This window comes from Hemicordylus capensis, chromosome 3 (assembly GCF_027244095.1).
Source record: "Hemicordylus capensis ecotype Gifberg chromosome 3, rHemCap1.1.pri, whole genome shotgun sequence".
Classification (NCBI taxonomy): domain Eukaryota; kingdom Metazoa; phylum Chordata; class Lepidosauria; order Squamata; family Cordylidae; genus Hemicordylus; species Hemicordylus capensis.
The window spans coordinates 357,054,185-357,066,666 of record NC_069659.1 but is presented as its reverse complement, the minus strand read 5'-3'; the positions used below and the strand labels follow the sequence as shown (position 1 = coordinate 357,066,666).

General features: G+C 47.6%; 1 protein-coding gene across 3 annotated transcripts in view; it reads right to left on the bottom strand.

The window, feature by feature from the left end:
• IL1RAP (interleukin 1 receptor accessory protein) overlaps positions 1–12,482 on the bottom strand; it is a 99,667-nt gene that overhangs the window by 31,647 nt on the left and 55,538 nt on the right. For all 3 annotated transcript variants that reach the window (XM_053307869.1, XM_053307871.1, XM_053307870.1), the window contains 4 exons: positions 9,243–9,441; positions 5,375–5,540; positions 2,315–2,386; positions 655–784 (listed from right to left, as the gene is read on the bottom strand). In XM_053307869.1, coding sequence (XP_053163844.1) covers positions 655–784; positions 2,315–2,386; positions 5,375–5,540; positions 9,243–9,441 — 567 coding nt within the window. The remainder of the gene's footprint in view (positions 1–654; positions 785–2,314; positions 2,387–5,374; positions 5,541–9,242; positions 9,442–12,482) is intronic.

The following is a 12,482-nucleotide window of genomic DNA, read 5'->3' as shown; positions in this document are numbered from 1 at the left end:
AACTCTTCTGCCTTCAGCGGCTGAAGTGAGGTTGGTTTTCAATTACATTTGATTTATGTATTCCATTTATGTATTTATTTATTTATTTATTTAACACATTTGTATACCGCCCAAAACTTGCGTCTCTGGGCAGTTTACACCAAATTGCGACATTCCACGATGTTGCACAGGCACTAGTGAAAGAGCGTCTCTGGGATGTATACAAGGTTGCGATACAAAGTTGAGTGATGAGGCCATCCTACAAGGTTGGCATGTAAGCTCTTGGCTTGGTGGAGCTCGTTCGTGCAGCTTGTTTATATACTTTTAAAATAGAGATGTAGTATTTTAAAATTTAATTTGTACTTTTTACTGCACATTTTTTAAATTGTGCATTGTTTTTAATTCTATCGTACCCCACTTTGGGATTACTTGAATCAAAGGCGGTATACAAATTAGAAAATCAGGCTCAAGTCTCCTTCCCCTTTTCCTGCAAGTAACGGGACTGCTGAGGGTCTTACCCTCCATGTGAGTCCCTGACTTCTGTGCAAGGCCCCACCTACCCATTCCCCAGATGTTGCATCACAGAGTCCCGTCACCAGCCACTGCTTGCGACCCACATCTCTCCCCACATCCTACATGCATGCTTCAGAAGCCAGGGAGATCCCTGGCCCTTACCGTTGGGAGACGTTGATTTTGGGGTCAGTGCTGTCATCGGTATTTCTTCCATCAATGAGCCACCAGACCTCAGGGGAAGGACCCTCCAGGAACGTGAAATAGACTTTGCAAGGGAGAACCAGGTCTTCTCCTAGCATGGAGAACAAGGGCAGCCCTCCTTATAACAGCAGCAAGATCGACATCCTTAATGTTTGCACACCAGGAGCTTCTCCTAACCAGCCAGCGGGGTGCCAAAGGAGGCACCCTGCCTGAGCTTTGCGCTGCCTGCAGACTGGCCGTTCATCAGGTAACTGTGCAGCTGCACCCGATGAATGGCCAGCCTGCAGGCAGGAGAGGAAGGAGCCACTCCAATTGCTGCCTGGAAGCAGAGGCAGCTGCCCCTTTTTTGCACACACCCCCCCGCTTGTTAGGATGGGCCGCTACTGGTGTGGACCAATCTAATTCAGCAGACACGCTATGTGCTTGCAAAAGGGATCATTCCTCAGGGCCAAGCAGAGACCTGCATTTCCTGTTAGAAAGAGATCCCTCCCACAGCCCCCGGCCAAACCAGCTGGCAATGTTTGGGGCTCAGAACCTGCCAAGTTCCATTTGGCAAGCACTCAGAAGCAGGCTGGCACAACCTGTGATCCAGAGTCCCAGCTTTCTGTCACTGAAGGGACGGAGCCATCAAGCTCTAGTCTCAACCCCTTTTCCACAACAGATAACCAGCTCAAACTAGACCTCTCTTTCGGCATGTACGTTCAGATCCATTAAGGAGGAGGAGAACACTCCAGTTTGGAGGGAAAGCCTCAACCCTGGACTGGCCCAAGACCAGCGTTACAGCAAAGATTCACTGGATCTTTTCACTGGATCCCAAAGCTGTCTATCTCTGGAAAAGTGGGAAAGCCTCCCCCCACCTTAATAACTCTAAAATGGAGGCCAAGACACCCCGCCATTTTGCCACCAGGCCAGCCATGAGTTGCTGCTGCTACTGCTCTCCAGAAAGGGAGACACCGTAGAGATTAATGCTCTCTCAACCCAAGACCCACCTATTTGCTGAACTCAGGTAACACTAGTTCTACTTAGTTAATGTTTTGTAATTCTCTTTTGAATCCCTGTTTGCCTTTCTTTACTCCCATCCCCCCTTATTCCTTATTCTGTGTGCAACTCTTATCTCTTAATAAACTGGCTTCAGTCTGGTTTCAAAGGTTCTGGAGGGTTACCCACAAAACTCTTCCCCATGTGCCTCGTAAGGTCAGGTGCTACTGATGAGTTATTTTTAGATTAATATCCTGTTTGTCTAGAGCCGGGTTGCTGGCTGAAGGGCTAGGGTGTGGAAGCCGTGGCTGAGCCTGGTCAGTGGTTTTAACCAGCTGGTGGCAGCCTACCTCGAAGGAGCGGCGTGCTCCTAAATTGGGATCAGAGCAGTCTCTCTACTGAGGGTAGATCCTCCCCACTGCCCCCTACCCCCACCCCATTACACTGAGTAACGTCACACATGCCCACTGCTTTCTTGCACCCTGGACTGGTGGAACTCAATGTTGTAGAGACCCTGCAGGCAAAGGGATGCCATCCTAGACACCCTTACGTGTGAGTCAGGGAGGAGGACACGTGACTACTCTGGTAGTCACAATTTTGACGGGTAGATTTTTAGCTTGGATGGCCCCTGCTCCAATTTTACCTGCTCTGAGTTCATAGATGACTCGGTCGTTGGGAGAAGATATCTGTGGACGTTCTGCTTTCTCTGGAGGTCCTGTAGACAAAGAGAGGTTAAAAAAAAAAAGTCCAAGGAAAGAAAAAAAACTCCCCCTGCCCCCCAGAAAACAAAATTTGTTTGTTCAGAAGCTAATCACTTCAAAGTTCTGGCCCTCCCAAGATCACCAGCTGCATTGTTACGAGGCATCCCAAGATGTTTTCAATCACACAGCATCCATTATTTGTTCAGATTACTGCAGCACACTGGATGTAGGCAGCCTCTGGAAACTGTCTGGAAACCTCAGCTAGGACAAAATGCAGCAGCTCCAGTTTTGATGGGGGCCAATTTCTTGGAGTACATGAGCTCTCTTTCCTATTCACTGCACTGGCTTCCGGTCTATTTCTGGGTGTAAGTCAAAGAGAGGGCCATTACCTTTAATGCCCCAAACTGCTTGGTACCAGGATACTGGAAGGGTCACCTCATCCAATATTGATTGTGGTGAGCATAAATTGTCCCCTTTACTAAGCAGGGTCCTCCCTGGTTTGCATTTGGATGGGAGACTACATGTGAGTCCAGCAAGATATTCCCCTTAGAGGATGGGATCATTTAGCTCAGTGCACTTGCACGCAGAAGGTCTTAGGTTCAATCCCTGGTGGCAACTCCAAGATAGATCTGAGAGAGACTCCTGCCTGAAACTTTGGGGAACCGCTGCTAGTCTGTGTAGACAATGCTGAGCTAGACTGACCAAGGGTCTGACTCAGTAGAAGGCAGCTTCCTACTGATATGAACAAGGTAGCCAACCCCTTTTTAGAATTGGGGTCTGCTCTGAGAACCCAAAAAACCAAATTGAGGCCTGTGTCTGGGAGTATGTGCTATTGCGAGACAACTAGGATGTGAGCTTTTGATTTTGCTGAACTACAGTAACCAAATGGAATTGTTTATCTCTACCCAAGGTCTAAAACTTGTTTTCACACTGTAATTGTCAAGGATAGAGGCCTGGGTACGTGCTTAAATGCTAAGAGCAATCATATAGTAAATGCTGAGAATCTTATTTTAGAAGATTTAGGAAACCGCATATATAGATAAAGAACGCTTGCGTGTATGGGAACATATTTTATTAACTTAAGTGCTAAAACTCTTTGCTTGATATCTCTTTGAATAACTATTCTTGGGACTGAAAGGTGCCAAGCTCTGTTTCTAAACTGACCACAACCCGGGTCAGGTTGGTCAAAGACAGACATGTTTCTATTTGAATTAGTAAACAAAGTATCAGCCCAGCCCTGATAGGCTCCTTGCCCTGATACGGTGTGAGAGAGTCTGGGGAAGGGGCAATCTAGGATGGAGACACAGAAAGAACTGATGTGACTGTCTTTGATTTGAGACATGACAACAAGCTTGGCAAAAGTTATAAAGGGGGGGGGCACCCCCTCCCAGAGGAGGAAGAAGGGCTTGCTTGACCCAGGGGAAGAAGCAGTGTGTGATCTCTGTTAAGGGGAAGCACACGCGTCGATTCCCTTTGGGACACTATGTGAATTCCTAGTTTGTGGAAGCAAGCTTGTGCCCTGTGAATTGCCAAGGCTCCTTTCTGGACAGCCAGCTGCCTCGCCCCTGCCGGCACCCTCAAGGCCTTCTGGGATCAATGACCAACACGACCCGGTAATATGCTATGGTCTTTCAGATCCCAGCAATTCCTCTCTAAACTAACCACACCTGCCCTCTATCTCTTTCCCCCTGCCTTGTAAAGTAGTCTTTATACTTTTCTCTGTCGCTCCAGCAAAGTACTCTGCCTCAGCTCTCGGTCTGCCGGCTAACAGGAAACAGCGTATTCAGTTCAGCTGTTTCCCTCCCCCTCTTCTGCCCCCCTTCCTTTTGGTTATTGGCTCATTCATCTTAATAAGCTACGAGCATTCCTCTTCTCGCCCCCCTCCCCTCTCTGTCTTCCTTCGCTCTACTCCTCCCTCTTCCCTTCTTTCGTCAAGACTGAAGCTTCTGCTCTCTGTCTAAGCAACCATGGGTTATTTGGGAACAAATAATAGATAAGGCACTCATACTAATCGTCACTTAGAAACAGGGTTTCATTTTCATGCCCTAATGAAGGGAAACTGATCTTAAAACTGCCCAATACTTAGTAGACTGTTTGCCTAGAAGTTAGAACGAATGCCTTTACTGTTAAAAAGTTGAGCTTACACTGCATTACATGTCTGTTGTGATTCAACTGCCACTGCACAAGTTAAAGGAAACACTGACTGAACGGCTTGCTCACATGTAACCAGAGTTGATCAGTGAGACTGTTTTGGTTTGTAGCTAAGCAGCAGAGAGATAAGACGCCTCGCACACAGAAATTAAATTCCTTAGCCGCTTGCTTCTATGGAGGCCAGAGTGATTTTAGCAGCTCTGCGTTCTGGCATGGGGGCGGAGGTGGGGGTGGGAGTAATCTGGGAGATGCTTCTAGCTGTTACTGAACACTGCACTACAATCACTGGGGAAATGAATGGGAAAGTATTTTGCTTAGATGTTTAAGGGCTTACACTTGCAATCATTAACTTTCAATAAAGATCATTAAAAACTACAGCTGTGTGTCCTGTGTCCCCCACCCCCACCCCCCGTCCTGACTGCACATTAACTCAGGAAACCAAACAGGGAGTAGTCTCTGTTGACTACAGTTGGGAGGGGCAAGGCCAGCCTGCTCACAACACTATGTTCCTAACCCAGCAAGCAACAGGCATCTGGAATCACTGGAAACGAGCCAGTGGTCCAAGGGAGAGCCATGGTCTTCTGTTTTCTGCCCAGTCCACAACCACTGAGGGCTTTGAAAGCAAAGACTAGCACCTTGAATTGTGTAACAGGCAGGCAACGCAGACTTCCTAAACTTCCACATCACAGTTGGCAGGCCCCTTCTCAGTCAAAGCACGAGTGTTCTCCTGGCACCCTGGACGCCACTCGCACCCACCACATCCCACAGCTACCTCCCAACTCATGGGAAGCGATCCAACTGATTGCACAGGGAGACAAGTGGCCCTCACCCCTCCCAGGGACCCTCCTTACCCACCACCTTCACCCTCCGAGTCCTGGTGAGGCTGAACTCCCGGCCATTCTCCTGGTAGGTCACAATGCAGGTGTAGTTGGCGCTGTACGCCTCACGCACAAAGCCAAAGATGAGGTTGAGGCCGGTGGGGTATCGCTCCGTGTAGTGATCCATCAACTTGCAGTTCTGCAGTCAGCAGAGAAAGAATCACCCGTTGGACATGGAAGAAAGACACCCCTCTTTTCTCAGGCCTCTTGCTAAAATTATTCCAAAATGCTTTCTGTTAAAACTATTTTTAAAGTGTCATGCTTCTCAGACTGTTTTTATTGAGGTTTATTTATTGTTTTAACTTGTGTACACCACCTAGAGATCTAGGTGTTACGCAGTTTATAAATGTAATAAATAAATAAGAAATGCTGGTGATGCATCGCTTATTTCACTGGTTCTGGGGAGAAAATGAGAGCTACCCAGAGTACAGAAACCACATCCACTGAACACAGACACACCTGGCACCCCAGATTTCAGAGGGCATTTCCCTCTTCCCAGCAATGTCTCTGCATTTATCTTTTCAGCTACAAGGGGCAGAAGCACGGGACTCTCCTTTTTAAAAAACAGAACATGAAGTTTCCAAAGGCACTGTGCTTAATATTTCTGTCTCTAAAAATTCAAGGCAGCTTGCAACAAAACCACAATACTAAAAATAAAACAGATAAAAACAGATATCAAAAAGTGGACAAAGCAGGCCTCTCTAGAAAGGGTGCTCCAGAGCCTGGTGCAGCCACGGAGAAGCATCTCTCCTGCATCAAAGCCATAACTCAGTGGCAGAGCACATACTTTGCAAGCACAAGGTCTCGGGTTCAGTCACTGGTAGCATCTCCAGGGCGCCTTCCAGATTAGACCCACACTTAGACCCACAGATTAGATCCACACTTCCTGCGCCGTGACACGGCAGTCCCTATGAAGACAGCAGGGTGCTGTTCACATTTCCAATGCCTTGTTTTGAATTTAATTGCTGCGATATAGAGTTAGGGTTAGGACGCCGTCGATCCAGCGTAAGGAAGTTGCTGTTTTTTCAGGCTGTTAGTTGCCACTGGACTGCTTTCCCTGCTGTTTATGTTTCGAAAGCGACTTGCCTGAACAGAGGCATTCTGCTGCTGTTGAGCAGTGAGTCTGGAAAGGCCCTTCCCTGTCTTGAAATGCTGGAGAGTTGCTGCCAGTCTGTGTAGACAATATGGAGCTAAGAGGACCAAGGGTCTGATTTGGTGTAAGACAACTTTCTGTGTCGCTCAGATTTTGGCAGGACACAAAGGAGAGCCTCTGCTGAAGATCGTCATGACTAAGCAGGCTCATAGGGGAGAAGGTTGGCCTTCAGGTACTGTGGCCCCCAGCTGTACCAGTTACTTGTAGAGGGCTGCTGCAGAAAGGCAACTATCTTTGGACATAATGCAACATACTGGAAGAGGAAAAAACCCTCCTCTCCTTCAGTATTTGACGTCTGAGCTGAGCCAGGCGGCTTCCCGCATGTGCCGTCTCTTTGACAGTTTCACAAGAAGGTGGTCAGGGGGAGGAAGTGAGATGCATGGCTGAAATCTGCACTGTCACAATGCTGGTGATGTGTACCATTTTGCAGAGATTATTTCTGGATGGCATGTTGCCAAGACAGATTCTTCTTTGTGTGGCAATGTCAGATAGAGGCAATATACCATTTTTGATGGGGCTTTAACAACAGGACGATGGTCCACCATCTGCAAAAACTATTTCCAGGGAGGCTTCGATTTCATTTTCCTAATTGACTGTCGAGATTTGAATGTTAATGGCCGAGGTCCTTCAGTCAAGTGAAGCAATGCCTCCCGAAGAAGGCATTGCTTCTTACTAAACTGCTTGAGCCAAAATATACATTGCCACAGTGAGGGTGTTCAAGGGGCTCCAATGTTTTCTGACCCACAGAATGAATTCTCTCTGCTTTCAAAGGAAAAAATATATAAAATTTGCTACCTAGGAAACAAATTCTGTGTCCAGAAGAAGCAGAATTCTGAAATATACATGAACCATGCAAATGATGCATATTTCAATATCCTGGCTTTGTTTCTAACATTTATTCCATTTCCACTCTTCAGCTAGGGAAGAGCAATTCAGGATGACTGGAACCACCCAGTTCTGATCTGCAGAGTTTCGGCAGACACCATGCTTGTGGTAGCAAGCATGAATTGTCCCCTTTGCTAAGCAGGGTCTGCTTCACTGTTCCACCTTAGAGGGATTCCCAGATGTTGCTGACTACAACTCCCAGAATCCCCAGCTGCAGTGGCTTTTGCTTGGGGATTATGGGAGTTGTAGTCAATAACACCTGGGAATCCTTCTTAGACGGAACACTGGTCTGCCTTGCTTTGAATTTAAATATACTACTACTACTACTACTACTACTAATGATACAACTTTATTTGTTAGCCACCCCATAACAAATTTGAACGGGAGACTACATGTGTCAACACTGTAAGATATTGCCCTTAGCTATTCCCCTTTAATATCTGTAAGAACTGGAGGTAAACATAGAATACCAGGAAAATTAGTACAGTAGGTTAAATACATTTCCAATCCTACAATGCAGAAGGTTCCAAGTCCCTCCCTGGCAGCATCTCCAAGATAGGGCTGAGAGAGACTCCTGACTGCAACCTCGGTGAAGCCGCTGCCAGTCTGGGTAGACAATACTGAGCTAGATGGACCAAGGGTCTGACTCGGTATATGGCAGCTTCCTATGTGCCAGAAGGAATCCATTCAGCTCCACCAAAACTCTAGTGAAGCCAGAATCTGTTCCACAGTTGACTATAGTCACTGAGACCTTCCATCATGGGATGCAGATCAGACTCTGCAGACCACAAGGGAAGCTCTCTTTGGCAGTGAGTGGGAGATTCACACCCCACCCCACTCTGTACCCCAAGGAACCACTGGTCAGCAAGGGGACAGAGGCTGTGCTAGACCTGCCTTGCCTCCTGCAGGGCTCGGAGCAAGATGCACGGATTTTTCCCTTTGAAACCAGGCCTTGGAGACACGCCAGAGGAGAGAGATGCCGGCTGCTTCCATTCTGAGCATCTCCAAAAGGCTCCAAGGAGCTCCCTGGGCATGCAGGGTGTGTTTGTGTGGAGAGGAGTGTGTGGAGTCCCATCTCTCACCGAGCATGAAGAGAGAGAACCCTCCCTGTCAAATTCTACTGAGGCACAGGGGTGGGGAGCCGGGCAGGGAAAGAGCCCCTCTTTGGACATATGAAATTGCTTTGCACACCGAGCCAGACTCTCGGTTTATCCTGCCCAGTACAATCTACTCTGCCCGGCAGTAGCAATCCACCATTTTCAGTCCAAGGGTTCTTTTCCAGTCCTGAAGAGGCGATGCTGAAGACTGAACTGGGGACGACTTCCATGCCCTTGAGGCTAGCGATTATGGGAGCGGAAGTTCAACAACGTCTGGGGACCCAAGCCTGAGAGCCCCGGGCTAGCCCACGGCTATTACACAACCAGCAGAACTTCCCACCTCCCGGCCCGGACACGGAAAGGATTGACAGATTGATAGCTCTTTCTCGATTCTGTGGGTGGTGGTACATGGCCGTTCTTAGTTGGTGGAGCGAACTTCCCACCTCCGTCATCCAAGCACCTTCTCACTGCAGAAGCCGGGCCTGCCTTCTGGGCCTCAGGGGCAGACAGTCTCCAGAAAGAGATGTGTGGTCACTCCTGGCCCCCGACTGCATTGGTGGACTCTTCCCATGCCTGCCATTCCAACTGCAAAGCCAGGAGGGCGCTGGCCCAGGTGCAAAGCAGCCCTTGGGCAGGCGTGAGCTGCCTTCCACTCAGGACAAAACACGCTCTCCACCCAGAAGCCCCGGGCCCGTGCCTCTCTTACCATATACCACTTGACCTGCAGCTTGGTGTTGGCTGGATAGAACCCATCCACATCTGGGCAGGTGAGGTTGATGTTGGTGTAGTCTAAATATAGCAAGACTTCTTCTGGCTCCACAGCTTGACTGGCACAGGAATGAGGGGGAGGGTCTTTGTTCACAACCTCCAGGGGGAAAGCAACTTTACTGCAGTAGGTGGTGTTTCTGCGGGAGGGGTTGGGGAAAGAAAGAGCTGTCACAACTTCAGTCACACCAGAGGCAGAAATGAGGACAGTTACTCACACTGGAAACACAAAAAACTGATGGCCAAATAAATCAATAAGCAGCAGGCTTAAAAAAAAAAAAAAGAACAGGACCTTCTTCAACCAGCCTATGGAACTCAGAGCTACAGGATACGAGGAGGCAGAAGCAGTTTTTTAAGAGATCAGATGTATAGGTGGCAGATAGGCCCATCAATGGCGCAACTGTCAGGTTCAGGATCAGCATCCCACTGACTACTAGAGGCTTGAGAACAAGAGCAAGACGTGGATAAAGCCAATGTGAGTCCCTTGTGACTTACACGGAGGCATTTGCGCCGACCCCTATCAGGAGACAAACTGCTGAGCTATTCAGACCACTTGCACGCTTCCATGCAAGGGTAAAAGTGTAATACGGAGGGAGAATGATAAAAACTGTTCTGGGAAATGTGAAATGCAATTGGATAGTAGGGGATGAAATTGTGTCTTGTGTAACCTATCTGGAAACAATTATTCTCTCTAGTAACCCCCTCCAAATCATCAGCTCCCAGAGTATTTTTAATCATTCAAATTGTTTTTCTCTCACTGCACTCTGCAGCACCCATATAGGAAATTCTCTCAAAGCTGAAACCCTGGCACAGGAAATGAAAAGGCAAGGTGCATAAACAAAACACAGGCTAAAGACGTCCAGCCTGTGAATGCAAGCTGCTTAGATTCACTGCGGTTTAGAATTAGGTGGAAGAAGTTAGGAGGTGTCTTAACAAAGGAAGAGAGAACAGCTTGGGCAGGGCACTGACTCTGGCATTGGCCTCTGCCCCACCTCACAGACGAGGAGGTCACTGAGGGGGCTCTGCTCCAGGTGCCATCAAGGAGGGAGGCTCGGCTGTCGGGCACGTGGGACGGGGCCTTCACTGTTGCTGCCCCCAAACTCTAGAATGCTCTCCCGGTGGCTATTCGCTACTCGGTCTCCATCACAGTTTTTAGAAAGCTTGTTAAATCTTGGCTTTTTATCCAGGCTTTTACATGATTGTTTTCTATTTCTGCTTCTTTGTATTTTGTTGTATTTTAAATCTTTTCAGTCAGAATTGTTTTATATTTTAGCTTAATATTTTAATTGTGTCATTTTTATAGTCTTGTGTTTAATTTTTTTAAAAATTATTATTATTATTTTTACATTTATATCCCGCTCTTCCTCCAAGGAGCCCAGAGCGGTGTACTACATACTTGAGTTTCTCCTTCACAACAACCCTGTGAAGTAGGTTAGGCTGAGAGAGAAGGGACTGGCCCAGAGTCACCCAGCTAGTTGAACCACCTTGGGATTGTTTTAATGAAAGGCAGTATACAAATTTAATATAAATAAATAAATAAATAAAGTAAATAAATAAAACCTTAAAAGAAGAATTTGGGAGCACTTATCTGTCTGTCATTCCAGTTTGCAATTTAACAATATTAACTATAAATTTTCCTAGTAAACAATAAAAATAGAAATGTCATTTTCACAAGGCACACTCTTGATGCTTCTTACACTGCACAAGAGGGTAGATTATGGGAGAAACATTTGTTATTGCTATTGTTTGTCATTGGGAAATATTCAATTTAAAAAATCTGATCACATAAAATGTGATCAGTTTCTGTGAACTTGTTTTACTGTGAACTTCTGATTTTGTGATCAGAACTGTGAACTTATACTACCAGCTGACTATTATTCTGGTTAAGGATTTTCCAAATCATTAAACACCTGAATCTATAAGCTATTTGGATGTGTTGTCGTCCCCCCCGCCCCAATCATGCCAATGGGCCAATTGGTTGAAATAGTTGGCCCATTTCCTCACTTTCACCATGCTACCACAATCAATGGAATCCTGCAATTTTACATTCAACTACTACTCAATTTATAACAAAAGGAAATGAAATTTTCCAAAATGTTGCAATGCAGTAGGGGATTTTGGGGGTGGGGATGGTGAGGTACTCAGGCCTCTGGCAGTGATTGGCTGAGCTGCTCTGACCCGGGAGAGAAGCTGGGCAGGCAGAAGGTCCTAAAAAAAGGAAGTGGGCGGTGGGGAGGGGGGGAGAGAGAAGCAGAGCGGCATCCTAGGGAAGCAGAGGCTTTTGGTGCTAAGGCAGCAGGGCAAGGGAAGAAGTGGAGCTCAAGAAAGGAGGACCAGGAATTGAGAGGGAGAGGGAGGTGCAAGGGAGACCAGGCAGAAAGAGAAGGAAAACCCAGAGGCATCACAGAACTGAAATGACCGACCACATCTTTGCCTGCTGAATTCAAGTATATTGGTATTTCCCATTCTTCTGAATGTTTAACACAATTATATAGATGAAAATATTTTTTTTATCTATCACTCTGTAGGTTTATGGCACTTGTCTCAAGGGCTTACAGCCCGAGAGGAGACAACACAGGAAGCAGAAGGACAAGGAGGCAAAGTGAGAGTTTATCTGCATACTTCGCGATTCCGAAGATTGGTTAAAGTGGCATTTAGGCTCCCAAGGGCTGTGCCAAAGGAGTCTTGGGAAAGGAAGGATGTGAAGGAAAGAAGAGAGACAGGTGGTGTCACAGAGGCATTCTGGGAAGCAGTTCCAGGTGTGGAAGCATCTGTTGCAGAGGCATCTGGGCAGGGAGTGAGATACACGGGCATGCGGAAAGAATGCCCCGTCACTGAAGGGGGGGCACCTGTGTTTGCACAGAGCTCCCCTCCCATCACAGTCCCAAATCAATTGGGAGGGGGGTGACGGGGGCGGGGGAACCAGCACTGTCCAGCTGCCATGGCTTTCAAAGGACCCCCTGGCCAGCCCTAGCTGCACAAATCCCCCGGCCCCTTGCCACACAGCGAGCCAAGAGAAGCCTTCCCTTTCTGCCACTTCCCTGGATTTCCGAGCAGCTGCAGAAGCAGAAGAACCCACACAGCCTGCCCCATTCACAGGGCCTGCCCTAGAGGCAACCAGCTCTCTCTGCACCCAGAGCTGCCAGAGAGGAAGTTCTCAAGCGGAGAGGACCACGTGGCA